The sequence below is a fragment of the Erythrolamprus reginae genome, chromosome 1 (assembly GCF_031021105.1).
Source record: "Erythrolamprus reginae isolate rEryReg1 chromosome 1, rEryReg1.hap1, whole genome shotgun sequence".
Lineage (NCBI taxonomy): Eukaryota > Metazoa > Chordata > Lepidosauria > Squamata > Dipsadidae > Erythrolamprus > Erythrolamprus reginae.
This window is the reverse complement of record NC_091950.1, coordinates 113817796-113835373: the sequence shown is the minus strand read 5'-3', so window position 1 is coordinate 113835373 and position 17578 is coordinate 113817796. Positions and strand designations below refer to the sequence as shown.

Sequence of the window (17578 nt, the reverse complement as noted above, 5' to 3'; positions counted from 1 at the left end):
AATAGATGGCAAAAATTAGATTTGTCCTTAATCGGAGGAATTTCAGTAATTAAAATTAATGTACCACCTAGAATGTTATTTTTATTTGGATTATACTGATATTGATTAGAGATTCCACTTTCAAAAAGTGGCAGAAAGATATATCTAAATTTGTTTGGCAAAATAAAAAACCAAGAATTAAATATAAACTGCTGCAAGATTCTAAAGATAGAGGAAGCCTGGGTTTTCCAGATCTTAGATTATATTATAACACTTGTTGACTGGTATGGTTAAAAATTGGATAATTTTTAAAAAATTCAAGGCTGTTAGACCTCAAAGGTTTTGATTTGAGATTTGGGTGGCATGCCTATCTGTAATATGATAATGTAAAAGTTAACCCTGCTTTAAGATTCATGCTATTAGGTAATTGACTGCACATGTATGGTGGATGTTTGACTGATTGATTGATTTAGTTGGAAGGGACCTTGAAGGTCACCTAGTCGAACCCCCCACTTGAGGAGGAGACCCTATACCACCCCAGACAAATAGCAGTCCAATCTCCCCTTAAATGACTCAAGTGTTGAGGCTTTCACAACCTTCGCAGGCTAGCTAGTTCACTGTCTGATTCCTCCTCCAGCCAAACCGGTCTTCTGTGATCAGATGGCTCCCAGTCCTCTGAGTCAAAATCAGCAGCCATAGGAGTTGGCCTGAAGCCAACCACAACACTGGGAAAGCATATTTGGGTTTGCTACTGCTTCCTTTCTAGCAGGGTTGTCAAACACATAGGATGCATCATGCACTGGCAATACCCATACTTGGTTTAACAAAGGGGGGGGAGTCTCTATATGTCATGTGATGACACCGTGACAAAGCAAGTTTAACACCCCTGCTTTTTAGCATCTAAGTCAGAAACTCTAGAGGTAGCATCCATTGCTTTCACAGTACAAATTCAGTAGAAAAAGATATTGGATATAAGTAAAACCACCAAGTTCATCCCTTATATACAGCACTGATATTTTTTCTTTATTGAAGAGGTCTAATAATCCTTATTAACATTCTCTGCTTTGCATGACCCTATCTGATATTTGGTAAGGAAGTTATACAAAATTAGAGCTACAATCTCAGCAAAATTATTATTTCTTTCCCAAGTTAGCAAACTTCTTTACATAAATTAAAGCTTTCTTAAAACAAAGCTTTACTAATGGGAATAGAATAGAAATCCTAAATTAAGCAAAATCGAATGGTAGAAATCTTAAATTAAAATGAAAAGAGCTGTATTCATGGAAAGGAAATTAACAGTGAAGGAAAGCTTTTTAATCCAGATGTAGTATCCACCAAGATGTTATTTAACTTGAAGTGGTATTTCTACAGAAAGCCTTCTTGTATGCCTTTTTTCCCAATAAGACTGAGTCAGCTCTGAATCACAGAATGGAGATATATAACACCTAGAATATTTTAAAATTACTGTCATAGGCGAAATTAATTGAGATTCACTGAATAGGTTTGAGTAAAGATACTGTGAATCATATTAGTTCTTGCACTTTGAAAAAATGGATTAGTGGCAGCCAAATTAATATATTTTTAAAGGGTTGTGATATTTAATAACCTCTCTGACAGAAATGTTTCTTATATATTAGTAGGGCAAATGTTAACTTACTTAAATGAGCAAATGATAGCCATAACCAAAAGGTCCATCAAGATAAAATATATTATTACTACTTTCTTTAATACTGAATGATTTATTATGCCATGACATTGAATCAATTACTTGTTTCTTTCATAATTCAATAAAGAAAACATTATTTAGTTGGTCTTCTCAAGTTCAATAATAATACAAATGTCATCTTCAACTTAAATTCATGTTAACCATTTGTTATAAAAGTGCTCTTATTAAAGGGGAATAATTGACACCCATGTATGTTAGTCTTCTCTAACACCCATTAGATATTATGAAATCAAGCCATTTTTGTCTAATGTTTAAGGTGACAGAAGGAGACAGTAAGTGCTAATCTTGCCTCAGCCATGAAAGCTGGCTGGGTGACTTTGGCCAGTCACTCATTCTCAGCCCAACTCGCCTCACCTTGCCATGGAAAAAATAGCAGGGAATCTTAGATATGTTTTATTATTATGTCTGGGGTCATATGGTCACCATTTACAATCTTACTTCAATGGGGAAACCAGATTACAGACTACAGGATTCACTTAATTGCACTTAATTTACAACTCTAGCAAAAAGATCATAAAATGGGGCAAAGAAACTTTGGGTTCAATGGTGGTCTTGTTGATATACTATCTATACTGCTGCTTTGTTGATAGCATGAGAAAGTTAGCATCTTATGGACCCATTTACACTATATATTTGAGAACACATTTGCAGACAGATTTGTTCTCTTTAAGAAAATTAAAAATATTTACTTCCTAAATCTGCACACATGAACCTTAAATATAAAACACATTTAATTGCATCCTTACATTCCTAGGTTTGACTTGGTTTCTTCTTCATCTATCCTCTTTAGTTAGAAATAATGTGTACTATGCAAGGGAAACAACAAAGAAGATATTTTTGTGTTCACATCTTTAATGTAAAGGATTATTTTTTCATATATTATACGAAAGAAGACAAGATCATAGCTTGATAGCTCCTCTTAGTTTTGCTGAACGTCCCCTGGGATTGTTTTTAATTTCTGTATCCTGAGGAGTGAGCACTTTCTTTTCTATAAGTTTCCATTTTGAACTATAATTTTCATCTAGTGATTCATCCTCCCCTTCTAACAAATCCATTCTTGCTTTCCTGATCTTCTGCCTTACACTAAGATTGAACCTTTCTGAAATGTCTATCCCATGCAGAAATCTTTTGACAATACGATCTTCTAAAGAATGGAAAGTAATTGCTACAATTCTTCCCCCAGGTTTTAGAAAACGTTCAGCTGCCTTCAAACCTTCATAGAGTTCATGTAGCTCATTGTTGACAAATATGCGCAAGGCTTGAAAAGTTTTGGTAGCTATATGTGCTGGTCTTGAAAGTTTGTCTTTTCGAGCATACAAAATGGTTTCTGGAAGAGCACCTATTTAAAAAAAGAGGGGGGGGGGAAAGAAAATGAAAATATATTGGCATTCAAATTACTTCTCAATAAAGTTACAGTTAACCATAGTAAATATCTGGAAATTGATACCATTTTAATATTGGCTTTCAAAATGTTTAACAAGCTAGTGATAGTGTCACTGAAAACTTAATCTCATTTCTGGTAAGTGTTGACATTATGCTGGTTCAAGTTGGCACGTTGTAAAGAAATATTTTATATTATTTGAATTCATAATCAGCCAACACAACTTGTTTCAATAAACTGTAGCATCCAACTTCATGTATTTTATGTACACTTGAAATAAAAATAATCTATTTTTACTTTTCTGGAAGTCTGCAGTCATTTATATTATTCACCTGTTTTATTTGGCTCCATGAAATATAATTAACATTAACTGTTGCTGTTTCCCAACAAATGGATTAAAAATGTAGTTATTTCATTTCATTCTGTTTACAACCTCACTATTTCTCCTATCAATCTGATGATTCTGACTTGATGCCAGAGTTGCTTACTAAGACTTACCAGTGGACAAATGTTCCAATCTATTGCTTGAATTGCATTATTAAATAACAGAAATGAGGATTAATTTTGGTTGTCTGTTGAAAGGTTACAATTGGGTATATGCCTGGTTTTCATTTCACAATATGCAGACTTTACAATGAATGTCTACATTTAGATGGAGAAAATGTTTTGGTGTCCGCAGCAAGTTATAGCTTTTAAATATTTTTCATTTTAGATTTATAATTTAAAGCATCATATATATTTCATGTATATATGAATTTTTCCTTTGACTGGAGTTTCTTGGGGACAATTAAAATAAGACGCAGGCAATTCATATTTAGTTAGGCCATAGAATGTAATTTCTATAAGCATGAATAGACAAAAAATCATGAGTAGATGAAAAATAAATTCATCTAAGGAATCCTAGTTCATCATGGCATGGATTTATTTGCCTTTACTAGCACTTACAAAAAGTAGGAGCATATATAAAAATAATGCATTGTTACCATATATATCCAGATGTTCAAGTAGAGCAACTCTCATAAACCATAATTATGTTTTAATTTAATTTATATACCACCTAAACCTAGGGTTATCTAGAGTTCAGCAATATCTGGAGAATCATACAGTGCCTAGCTCTAACATTAAAAATGGCAGCATTGTGGCATTACAACTCTGACTGAAAATGTTACTGCGACTAAAAATGTATGCCTAAGAGCTTGTATACAATGTAATCAACAATTTTATCTGACATAGCAATATATATATATATATATATATATATATATATATATATATATATATTTGTTTTCGTAAATTTTCACGGGTATATGTATGTAGATTGTTCTGAGTTCGGGTTTTGCCCTGTGTAAAATGCAAAACATTACACAGGGCAAAACCCGAACTCAGAACAATCTACATATATATATATATATATATTGCGGATGTTTCAAAACAAAAAATCAAATACTCCAAGGCAAATGTTTATTTACAAACCAAACTGCAAAAAGTGAAACCTAGAAGTATTTATCTTGTGGCCCCCTACGCTACCCCGAGACTTGGTTCAAATTTCAGCTTCCATCCAAATTTAGTCTTTTCTTGGCACCTTCCCTCACTCCTGAATTGTGATAAGTGATAAAAAACAGCTGCAACCATTTCATGTTTTCTGAGGTTAGTTGGGGAAAGATCAGAAGCAATGTGAGAAAATATTATTTAACTGAAAGAGTAGTAGATGCTTGGAACAAACTTCCAGCAGACGTGGTTGGTAAGTCCACAGTAAATGAATTTAAACATACTGTATATCCACCCTAAGATGAAATACAAGAAATAGTATAAGGGCAGGCTAGCTGGACCATGAGGTCTTTTTCTGCCGTCAATCTTCTATGTTTCTATGTTTCTTAGAATGAGTTGTAGCACTGTCCATTTTTTAAGTATAGATCTTGAGATATAGCTTCTGAGTCTGACAAAATCCTTCTGCTGGTGGGAATTTGTCTGTCACTTCCAAAATTATATCTGGGTTTGTAAAATATGTATGTATTTTATGCCTTGAGGATCTCATAGCCTAGGAAATATTTTTCCTGAATTTATAATACATTATTTTAAAGGTATCTCAATTATTTCCAAAAATATAAAGTATTGAAGGCAATTTCAGATGCTTACCAAGACCTCAATTATACCAACCCAAAACTGAAAGACAATGATAACTAGAATAATAAATAGAACAATGTTGCATGAGGATATTCTGAGTGTCAGAGAAAAACGCCCATTATATGATTAAATACATTTCCGCTGAGGAAGACAGGCATGCGGGGATGGTCAAAAATGCCATTGTTGAAATGTTGAAGTCCTCCAAATTCATCAATTGTTTTGATGTTAGTTTCTGGTGCTTTTTAATAAAGGCCTTATTTGGCAACAATCTACTTTTCAGATTCCTACCTTCTCAAAAAACCTTCAAATCTTTTAGTTGGACTTTTCTGCAACTTCCAATTTTATTGACAGTTTTTGGGATATCTGTTAGAGGCTCATTTTGAGGATATAGTCCTCATATGCTATGCTATGAAATGACTGAAGAATTTAGTCTGAGGCAAGATAGAGTTTCCAATTTTAATTTAATTTAATTGAAAGGATTGGCATGACATCTGTGTAGATAATGCTCAGTTTTCTTTCCACTCTTCATGTCAATCACTAAGCTTAAATTTAACCCTAAAATCTCATGGGATTCTAAGTACTTGCCTGAAAGAAAGTCACTGAATGGCTATGGATCAAGTGAGAAGACCAGCTGTCATAGTGGTAACACAAAGGAACAGAATTGATAATTCATAAATAAGAATTTGATCTGTGTTGAACAGATTCTTATTCATTTTAAAAAATGCGGCCTCACAATGGAGAAACTCTTGAATCACAAATATCAGCTGTGAACAGGACACTTTCTTCACCTTAATTTTCTAAATTCTATTTATTTATTTGTTTGATTGATTGATTTCTAGGTCACCCTTCTCCGTAGATTCAGGGCGGCTTACAAAACAGGAATAAATACAAAAGGAATATGTAAGAAACACAAATATCAAAACTAATCTAAATCTAATCTTAAAAAATGCCAATTTTTAAGAAACAATCATCCACATTCATTCCATTACAATCATACATGTGGACAGAGCAGGATGCCGATGCTCAACGGCCCCAAGCCTGCCGGCAGAGGTGAGCTTTTAAAACTTTACAAAAGGGCAGGAGGGTGGGGGCAGTACAAATCTCTGGAGGGAGTTGATTCCAAAGAGCCGGAGCTGCCACTGAGAAGTCTCTACCCTTAGGTCCTGCCAGGCGGCATTGCTTAGTTGACGGGACCTGGAGAAGGCCCAACTCTGTATGGTTTCATAGGTTATGACCAGTGTTCCCTCTAATTTTTTTTTGGGGGGATGGGCGGAAAAGTATAGTGTCTGAGCGGCAGTCCCTTCGGGACTGGGCGGCACAGAAATATTTATTAAATAAATAAATAAACAAACAAACAAACAAATAAAAAACCCACCCTGTTTTGCCTCAGAGAATTTCAAAATAAAATACTGTACTGTGTGTCTATAACTGTGAGCTCATAATAGGGCAACTCTATCAATATCAAAATGCCACTTAAATAGTTGAGCTAGTTTCAAACTAGATTTTGATTTTCTTTCTCTCTTCCTTACTCCCATTCTTTTTCTTTCTCTTTTCCTTCCTCTCTTTTTTCTATCTGTTTCTCTCTCTTCCTCTCTTCCCCTCTCTCTCCTTCCCTCTCACTCTTCCCCTCTTGGCTTCTGGGCAGGTTTGGAAAACTCTGAGTTGATGATGATTTTTAAGTGAGCGATTGCTCACTGCTCAGCTTAGAGGGAACTATGGTTATGACCAACACTTTAAATTGCGTTCAGAGACCAATCGGTAGTCAATGCAGTTTGTGGAGTGGTGTTAAAATATGGGTATACTTTGAAAGGCCTATAAAGGCCCATGCAGCTGCATTTTGTACTAATTGTAGCCTCCAAACATTCTTTAAAGGTAGCCCCATGTAGAGGGCATTGTAGTAATCGAACCTCGAGGTGATGAGGGCATGAGTGACTGTGAGAAGAGACACCATGTTCAAATAGGACTGCAACTGGTGTACCCCCCTTGCCAAAGACTGTGCAAACACCCCCCTTGCCAAAGACAAGAGGTGATGTTCTAAGTTCAGCTGCGGATCAAGGAGGACTACCAAGTTGTGGACTCTCTCTCAGCAGTACCCTGAGACCAGGGCCCAGATTTTGCCTATCACCAGTACAATGGGTTGAAGTAGATGGTTTTGGGGGCCTGGAACAAGGAACCACTTTCAGGCAGAGGGTCTCTATTCCCTGTGAGCGGCCTATCCCCTGGCTCCTGCCATACCTGCCTCTCCCAGTCAAGACCGGTATGCTCCAGCTCTCTGCCCCAGAGATAGCCCATCCCATCTCCCAGGTCTCATTTGTCCTCGGCAGGCCAGTTGTCATCTTATTCAACCTCCCAGTCACCCACCACTCATCCCATTCACACTCATCCAATCCATATATATCTCAGCCAATCCATGCTAATACACTGAATAAGTAATCTTTTAAAATACCCCCCTATAAATAATTAAAAATAATTAATTAAAAGCACAAAGTTCAGGTGTAATAATATTGCCCCTTTCCCCCTCTTGCTGGGGAAAGTCCCCTTCCTTCCCATAGGGGAGAGCAAACAATTAGTTTTGTTATCATTTCAATTCTCACTATAAATACAACATTAATGAATCATACATTAATTAATATATATTGATTATATATTTGCAACTTAATATACATTATTTTGCTTTATATGCTGCTGTTGTTTTGTCTTGTATAGTATAAATATAGGTAGTCCTCAACTTATATGACTATTTGATTGGCGACTGTTTGAAGTTATGAAGAGACTGAAAAAAGTGACCTATGGCTGTTGCAGTGTACCCTGGTCACGTGATCAAAAACATTTGGTATCCAGCAACCATCTAAAAATTATCCCAGTTACAGCATCCTGCAGTCATGTGATTACCACTGGCAATCTTCTCAGAGGGCTTCCAAAAAGTAATTTGCTTAATGACCCCAGGGGAAAAAAAGTGCAGCTACAAGGAAGTAAACTGGCAAAAGCTGCAAACACTATGATCACAAAAACCTGTAACAGTCATAAATGTGAGCCAGTTGTCAAACACGCAAAATGTGATCAAAATGTGAAATTGTGTGGTATGTATGTGCAGCTGGAAACTTGGAAACTGGGTCATAACTACTTCTGGGGACATCCATCGTAATTTAAACAGTCAATAACCAACTGAACGTTAAACTAAGACTACCTCTAATAGTAAAACCCCCACAAACATTGATAAATATTTTAGTTATACTACTATCTATTGCCATAGCTGACTGTCTTTTAAGAATTTCAACAGATTAGAATATGAAATCTGGGCTATTATCTGAAAAGATAAATTTTGAGTAAATTGATGTACCTAGAGTAAATTGATGTACCTATTTCCAGTTTGTTTATAAATAGAGATCAAAGTACTGATAATTTCTTTTTAAATATTTTATATTTAGACTAGAATATCTGAATAACATTGTCTTTTATTTAATGTCACATTACATTTGATAAACAGAAAAATATTTTCATATTTTAATAGTGATATTGTTTTGACTACTTTCCAAACAAATGAAAATGGATACAAAGGCTGCAAAATAAAGCAGTAAAGGACCATAAGGAAACCAGAGAAAAAGCAAAAGAAATAATTTGGTTATGTTTTCCCTCCTAATCGCAGTTTAAACAGAATGAGTCCAGTCAAATGAAAATAGATAGACAGAAAGATTTCATTCTTCACCACTGGTGCCTCAGAAAAAAACAAATAAATCTAATCTTTTTTTACACCTTTGCAAAAAAGAAAAATGCTGGCAGTGGAAGAAAAATCTGCTTGGTAACAAGCTTTACTAGAGATAATAATAGAACAGAATAGATTTCATTCATAAAAATACCATGCTTCTGGAAGATAAATGACTTAAAATCCCAAGGAGAAAGAAAGTATCTGTTGTTTAGTTTACTTTGAGCAAGTTCTGATATTGCATAATGGTTAAAAAAAACCACTAATAGATATGCATGTTAAAATGCACTAAATTGAAAGTTCTTGAATTCACAAACACTGTCTTGCCAGGATGCAAGACTTCTTTGTATGAGAGACTGTTATGACAGACTTTAAAAAATAATTCTTGTTAGAGGAATTTCCTGCTGAATCTGAATCATATTTAATAAGTTTCAATGATGCAGCTTATATTCTTTCATTGAAGAAGAATTAATTCTTTCATTAGAATTAACAAATTTTAATTCTAATATCTAACTGAAATGCTAAACATTTTCAAATTATTAATTAAAATACTGTGAATTTGGACCAACTTGAATAAAAATTTGTTTATCCAATATGACTGTTTAAAGAGATAAATTAACTTATATGTTATAATTTCTTGACAAGTTAAATTCTCATAAGTCAATTACTACTTCATTACTAAATCAAATAAAGACAAAGAAAACTAAATTTTATTTGTTTTTTTTATCTGAAAGAACAAGTAGGTATGCTGAGAAGCTGATTTTTTTGGTGCATCATTACAATGGTTCCTTGATGACTTTAGATTTCATGATTGAACAAGAAGTTGGATTCAGTGCCCAAAATGGCTCTTTTAACTCTATGATTCTTTCTAAGAAGAAACACATTGTGTCATTCTAAGAGTTTAGAATAGATTGTCAAATGTTATATATTATAAGACATGACCATCACTGGAAAATCGGCCTTATTATAGTTTTGTCAATATAAATTTTCCACCTGATTATGAAAAAATAAGTTATTAAAATTCAGTTATTGCTATTGCTTATCTAATATTGTAAGCCACCTATCCATCTTATTGATTGAAAAATAAGAAATTATGAACAAGGACTACATAAAATATTTTCAATAATCTACAAAGAAAAAAGATGAAATAAAGGATATTAGGAATATTTTTTTTCATATGAAAACCAAGAGTTAAGTTAAATAGATTTAAATAGTTTAAGGGACAAATATCACCTCTTATCCTGGGATATTTATTTGCCAGTAGATGGCAATGTCCATTCTCCAGTAGTTTTGAATGTCTGAGTACCTATACATGTTCAGCCTCCTGAAGCTAGCAAACATTCTCATTAACTACATAATCCTTGAACAACAATATTAAAAGGATCAATTCTGACAGGAGCACTAGTGGAGAAACTGGAATCACCAAATATGAGGAAAAAGAGACATTATGAGCCTTCTAAACATTCTCACAGTTTTTCAAGTGTTCTCAAGTTTTGCCTCAAATGTTGGTAAAAAGCTCAGGAGATAGTTAATCTATTTGATTATAACTGTTACTATGTAATTCTTGGAAAGGTTGCGTCATTCGCCTCCTTCCTGACATTAACATGGCACTGAAAGAAATAATATTGTAGGCGTATGGCCACTGTTTAAATTATGTAAAGATATAGACATTCCCAAATCTTTGAAACTCTATTTAATGAAACAGCCATCACTACTATCTGATCCCCTGGAACTCTGGAAAGATGTTAAAAGTCAGATTCAACCATGCTAATCTTTATGAATCAATCACCAGTCTCCACAAAGGCAGGTTGATATTTGCTTTCTCAAATTTATATGGCCACTCATCTCATGTGAAGTGATTCTGGCAGAATCACTTCCAATGAGATGAGTGGCCATATAAATTTTGTACAATAGTATTGTACAGGCTTGTACAATAAAACCTACTATTAAAGTATACTACATAAACTGCCATAATTTCAATCACTAAAAATATCATGCTCCATGTTTTTGCAGAGCAGTTTTAAGATCTACTGATTTTTAACAGGAATTAAATCACACATCTAGAAGTCTTCTAAGACCATAGATGATGGCTTTCTATAGGAAATAGTGAAATGGTCTTCCTTCCTTCCTTCCTTCCTCATTCATTCATTCATTCATTCATTCATTCATTCAATTCGACTTCTATGCTGCCCAATCCCGAAGGACTCAGGGTGGCTTACAACAATATAATGATTAAAAACCTGCTGTACAGCAAAATCTGCCTCTTTTTTTCAAGTTCTATTTACTCATGGATCTTCAAATATGGGTTGGTACCTATCTGAAATATCCAGACTAGTTTTTTTAAAGACAATAATAGCAGCAACAATAGGATTATACTCAATGAAAACAATTAAAAATTAAAAGGTTGGGAGGGGGAGTGTATGATCCCTCCCCTGCACAAGCCAGTTTTCTTTTCAACTAGCTTTTGTAATGAAAAAAGATCATATTCAATGAATCTCCCTGGGAAGGGACTTCAAAAGAAAAATCTCAGAACTCAAAGGACTCTATATCTGTTCACCAAATTCATTCAAGACTGGACAGATTTATAGGGTGTGGGATGGTCACAAGCATTTCCCCAAACATGTAGTCCTATGTTTTATTAAGTCCTCTTAATTTTATTAGTGTCAGTGATTGAAATATCTTACTAATCAGCCTGTCTTTACTGCCAATAGTTAGCCCAATGTATAAATAACCAACCTGTCTTATAACAAAATAAGATTGTGGAAATAAAGACAAATAAATGGTTTCATTCTGATAGGTAAAGGCTTCCTGCCTAACATTCTTTCTGTTCTTAACCTTGATAGGCAAAATTATAAATGTCATCATGTAAAATCTATTATTAAACTAATCATTCGACAATATAAAAAGGCAGAGCATATAGGGAAAAAATAGCTGACATCAGAGCAGGATAGACAGGATTAGATCCCGCACGATTTCAAGTACAAATAGATCCCTCTGGGACTTGTGGATTAATATTTTTTCCCTTTCGGACACTGCACAGAATTAATGAGGATACCTGCAATAATGCTGGCAAGCTGCCGCGTTCTGGTGATGGGATAGATGCTGCGTGCCTGAACAATTGTTGAAGCTATTTTTTTGGCATGCTTCTCCTCCCCATATGTTTTCAGGATGGACGCAAGTGCCTGTTGATCTAAAGCATTCACAACATCAGCAGCAGTGGGCGTGTCAGGATACCTACGCACAAGAACAGCCAATTAGTTCACTGACGTCAGCCTCCATTGACAAGGGGTGAAGCTTCACAGCATTAAGTCAAAGTCAACCACACACTTGCTGCATACAAGTACAGAGATTTTACAATAAGAGAACAGAAAGTGCTTCTATCTTTAAAGTATCTTCTTAACATACATACAGAGGTTCATTCCCATCATAACTTTAATATTATAAAATTGACGAGTATAGCCATAGTTTAAATATAACTCAGAACGACAAAATATTGCATAAAACTAGAAGGTGAATTCATTTCATAAGCAGACTTCCCCCCCCGAGACATCACATTGCTTTTTCTGTTCCCTGATCAAAAAAGAGAACCTTAATCTCTCTGACCTTTTTCCTCAAATCTAATGTTATGAAAAATAATCTACCATGAAGAAAATGTGATGTATTTAATGATCACTTAAAGGTCTCACCATTCAGAAATGGTATTAAAAACAAAAACAAAAAAGAATCGAAATTGATCAAGTTCAGTAATGTTCCTAAAATACCAGGGAAAGGAGACAGGAAACAACATTTTTTTTTAAAAAATGCCTTTTAAAACTGAATACAAATACATATATTATATGTACATGCACAGTTTTGATTTAGAATGATTTATGAAAGATGTTTCATAAAACATTGGGCATATCTGGCTACAGTAAATATAACAGGGCAAATGAATACAGATGAACAAGAAAGAAAAAAATGTAGCTATTCCAATTTCTTTGAAAAAAACAATTGGTCAGAGAACTTGGTTTGTATCAATCTACTTGTTTCAATAGCATTCAAAACAATGAAAAAATTATTCAAAATATAATAAATAAATTTATTATATAAATTTATAATAAATAAATCCAGTAATGGTGCAAGTTAGGCTTCCTCGCTTATTAGGGAAAAGTGCATCCGGTTTTCCACAATAGCTTGTTAAAGCCGTTTGTTACTTCCTCACTGCGACCAGCAAACTGTGCAGCTCCAAAGCCTTTAATCATTGCTGGGCACGGACATTATGAGGTTAAAAGAATATTGGAATTTACAGGGCACAACTACAATATTTAATTCATTGGAAGGGATACCCTATTTCAGAAGCCACTTGGGTAAAAAGCTGGGAAGTCAGTGCTGGTATACTGGTTTAAAAGCAGTCCATCCACACAAACTCAAAGGGGATCCTGCAGATTGGCAGGGGAGGTTTGTTTTGTATGTATCTGTATTGTTTCATTTAATCTATCATACTTTTCAGAGTATAAGACACACTCCCCCCCCCCCCCAAAGAGGCTGACAATTTGGATGTGTCTTATACTTCAAATGTAGCTTTTTCAAAGCTTTTATTTCCAGCCCTAATGAGGTGCTAACGATCTTCCTACCTTGCAGGCTTGTTTTCACTGCTACTCCCTCCAAAGAATTTTTTTCAACCCTAACAAGATGCTAACGATCTTCCAGGCTTGCAGGATTTTTTCAATGTTACTCCGAAGAAGATTTTTTTTCAGCCCTAAGTCTTTGCAGGCTTGTTTTCATTATTACTCCCTTGGAAGTCCCCCCCCCCCCTAATCAGGGGATAAAATAATATTCTGAGGCTGACCAGACTAAGAACGCTAGCTAGATGAATATATCTTAGGTAGATTTCCTCCCCCCCTATTTTCCTCCCCCAAAACTAAGGTGCATCTTATACTCCTAAAAATACAGTGACTACAATCTTATGTATTCTGTGTCGTTGCAGGAGTTTCTTTTCAATGTGGGGAGGGGCAGCCTGTTAAACCTGAAAATGGCAAATGTGGGGCAAAAATTACTTGAAGTAGTACAAGTTACTTCAGGCAATTTCAACTGGATGAAAGGGTTTTTTTAAACAAAAAAACAAAACCAGAAAAATTGATTATATTTTTAGAAATATTATTATCCACAAAGACTGGTCCAGGGCAATCTTCTCAACATAGCCACTAAAGGCTATGAATTGTTTAATTCTAGATAGCAGCAGACCAAAAGGAGAAAAAGTAAATTAGAGGAATTTAAGTACCATACTTTTCAGAGTATAAGACACACTCCCCCCCCCCAAAAAAGAGTCTGAAAATTTGGGTGCATCATATACTCCAAATGTAGCTTTTCCGAAGCTTTTTTCTCCAGCCCTAACAAGGTGGCTTCTTTTTCCTTCTGAAGAAGGTTTTTTCCAGCCCTAAGTCTTTGCAGGTTTGTTTTCATTCCTACTCCCTTTGAAAAAGGCTTTTTCAGCCCTATCCTGGTGTAATGAACTTCCTGGCTTGCAGAATTTATTGTTATAAGAATTAGCATTTAGATTTATATACTGCTTCACAGTGCTTTACAACCTTCTCAAAGCAGTTTACAGAGAGTAAACATATTGACCCCAATAATCAGGATCTTCATTTTACCGACCTTGGAATTATGGAAGGCTCAGTCAATTTTGAGCCTACTGAGATTTGATCTGCCAAACTGCTGGCAGCTGGTGATCAGCAGAAGTAGCTTGCAATACTGCACTCTAAACACTGCGCCACCGAGGCTCCTCAAATTCCTGTTTCTATTTCCTCTGAAACAGTTTTTCCTGCCCTAAGTCTTTGCAGGGTTGTTTTCATTTCTACTCCCTCCAAAAAAAGCTTTTACGGCCCTAACTAGGAGATAAAATAATGTGCTGAAGTTGAACATGCTAAGGATGCTAGCCAGATGAACACCTGGTAGGTATATTTCCCCCCCTATTTTCCTCTCCCAAATAAAGTGCATCTTATATTCCGATGCATTTTAAACTCTGAAAAAACCGGTATTTTCCCTTTCTTACTGATTGACGTGGCATGTTATATAGTTTAATTGTTTCCACAATTATCTAAATGTACCTTCAATTTGTAATCACAGCAGCTAGCCAAGGAATTTGGGATTTAGACAACTAAAAGCTGCTTCAAATTTTCCGTCTTAATCTTAATCACACTTTCATTTCAGTTATAACTCTCTTCATTCAACTAGATATATTACCGATTCTTATAGTGGTCTTTTTTTGTTTAGTAATTTTATCCCTTCTGAAAGTCCGCATTAGTAAATGATAATTTAAAATTCTACTAGCATTATATACAAGTTCACTGTCATTATCAGCAAAAGCTCCCATTACTCAGAGTCTGGTATAAACTGCTAAAAGTCAGATGGTAATTTATTACTGTGTTACGATTGATAACACAATCAGCCATGCATTTAGACTTGATTTGGCATTTTTATTCATCTATTGCAGGGGTGTCAAACTCAAGGACCGGGGGCCAGATCCAGTCTGAGGAGTGCTTAGATCTGGCCCATGGGTCCACTCTGGAAACAGTGAACGACTGGCCTGCAGTGCCTCTGCCAGCCAAAATAGACCTTCAGAGGGTTACAAGCGACCCTCACAAGCTCCCTTTTCGCAGGCAAGAGGTTGTCACAGACAAAAATGGAGCTTGGGAGCCTGTTTTCAGTGGCAGAACACTTGGGTTACCAGAGGTTACCCCAACACAAGTGACATCAAGTTGGCCATGCCTACACTGGTCATGCCCACCTCAGTCCCCTGAGGTCAAACACAATCCTGATGCGGCACTTGATGAAATCGAGTTTGATACCCCTGACCCATCGTATTCTTCCCAAGGATCTGAGAAAACTGTTAAAGATATTGTCGCAGGATGTAAGCTGTTCCAAGTAAAGCTACCTTTTGCAATTAACTGATAGTCTTTTTGTCAATGTCAATGATATTCAATGGTGCTCCAGATGTTTTGGCATGGAACTGAAGAAGTCTATCACTATTCATACTGTCTTTGCTTTCCTCTACCATAGTTGTTCTACTTCTAATTACTGTATCATTATGGTTCATTGCAAAGACAGCTAGATGTTCAGAGTGCATTTAACATTTTTATCTACATATCAAGCCCTTCAAAGACCTTAGATACACAGATGTTGCTTGATGATGTTAAAGTTATCGGTGCAGGATGTAAGATTTTTCAAGTAAAACTGCCTTTTGAAATTAACTTATAGTGTTTTTGTCAATGCCAATGATGTTTAGGGCGTACACTAGATATTTTGGGATGGCACCCAAGGTGCCAATCCCTTTTAGCACTATAGCAGTGGAATTAATGTGCCGGTGTCTGGATGCTGTCAGGGTTTGGATGGATGCCAACAGGCTCAGACTCAATCCAGACAAGACGGAGTGGCTGTGGGTACTGCCTCCCAAGGACATGTCCATTTGTCCATCCATCACCCGGGGGGGGGGATTATTAACTCCCTCAGAGAGGGTTCGCAACTTGGGTGTCCTCCTTGATTCACAGCTAACATTAGAACACCATATTTCGGCTGTGGCGAGGGGGGCATTTGCCCAAGTCCACCTGGTGCACCAGTTGCGGTCCTACTTGTACAGAGTGTCTTTGCTCACGGTCACTCATGCCCTTATCACCTCGAGGTTTGACTACTGCAATGCTCTTTACATGGGGCTACCTTTGAAGAGTGTTCGGGCACCTCAGCTCATCCAAAATGCAGCCACGCGAGCAGTTTTGGACCTTCCAAGACATGCCCATATCTTGTCATCACTCCGTGGACTGCATTGGCTACCGATCTGTTTCTCGACACAATTCAAAATCTTGGTTATGACCTATAAAGCCCTACATGGCATAGGACCAGACTACCTCTGAGACCGCCTTCTGCCGCACAAATCCCAGTGACTGGTGAGGTCCCACAGAGTTGGTCTCCTTAGGGTCCTGTCAACCAAACAATGTCGGCTGGCGGGACCCAGGGGAAAAGCCTTCTCCCCCCGGAAATTCGTACTGCCCCCACCCTCCTCACCTTCTGAGTTTAAAAACTCATCTTTGCCGCCAGATCTCCCCCCCCGACCAATGAATGTTTTAGTTTGATTGCTGAATGAATGGTATTGATAGTTTTTTTAATTAGAATTTTATAGATTGTTTTTAATGTATTATTAATTTACTGTTTCCTGTTTTTCTGTACATGCTGTGAGCCGCCTGAGTCCTTGGAGAGGGGCAGCATACAAATCCAATTAAATCTTAAATCTTATTTGCTTTCTTTTGCTTCAGTTGTTCTACTTCTATTTGCAGATTTTTGTATTTGTGATGTTTTCCAGTTCTTTCTCTTTTATTTTCCTGTCTTCAGATATTGCACCATCCACTATCCTGGCTTCTTTGTCTTTATTAGTGACAATTGTTAAGTCTAGGGTGTTATGTGCTAGATGTTTGAATGCTTGAATTGAAGTTCCAAAGCACATTAGCTTCTTTATTTTCTTTTACTTCTCTGTCTTATTCTCCAACCAGTTCTTGCTTGCAGGCAAATATTTCTTGCAGGTCTTCCAATGTACCATTGTTGCTACCTTGTCATGCTTTATTATAGTCACTCTGTGCAATCTTTTTGTAGCGCCTAATTAGATAGTAACTGTTACTCCAGCTTCATTGCGAAGATG

General features: G+C 36.1%; 1 protein-coding gene across 3 annotated transcripts in view; it reads right to left on the bottom strand.

The window, feature by feature from the left end:
- Positions 1–2539: 2539 nt before the first annotated feature.
- Positions 2540–17578, bottom strand: part of METTL15 (methyltransferase 15, mitochondrial 12S rRNA N4-cytidine) — an 84391-nt gene continuing 69352 nt past the window's right edge. For all 3 annotated transcript variants that reach the window (XM_070762047.1, XM_070762065.1, XM_070762056.1), the window contains 2 exons: positions 11969–12147; positions 2540–3044 (listed from right to left, as the gene is read on the bottom strand). In XM_070762047.1, the coding sequence (XP_070618148.1) occupies positions 2605–3044; positions 11969–12147 (619 nt within the window). In that variant the 3' untranslated portion in view covers positions 2540–2604. The remainder of the gene's footprint in view (positions 3045–11968; positions 12148–17578) is intronic.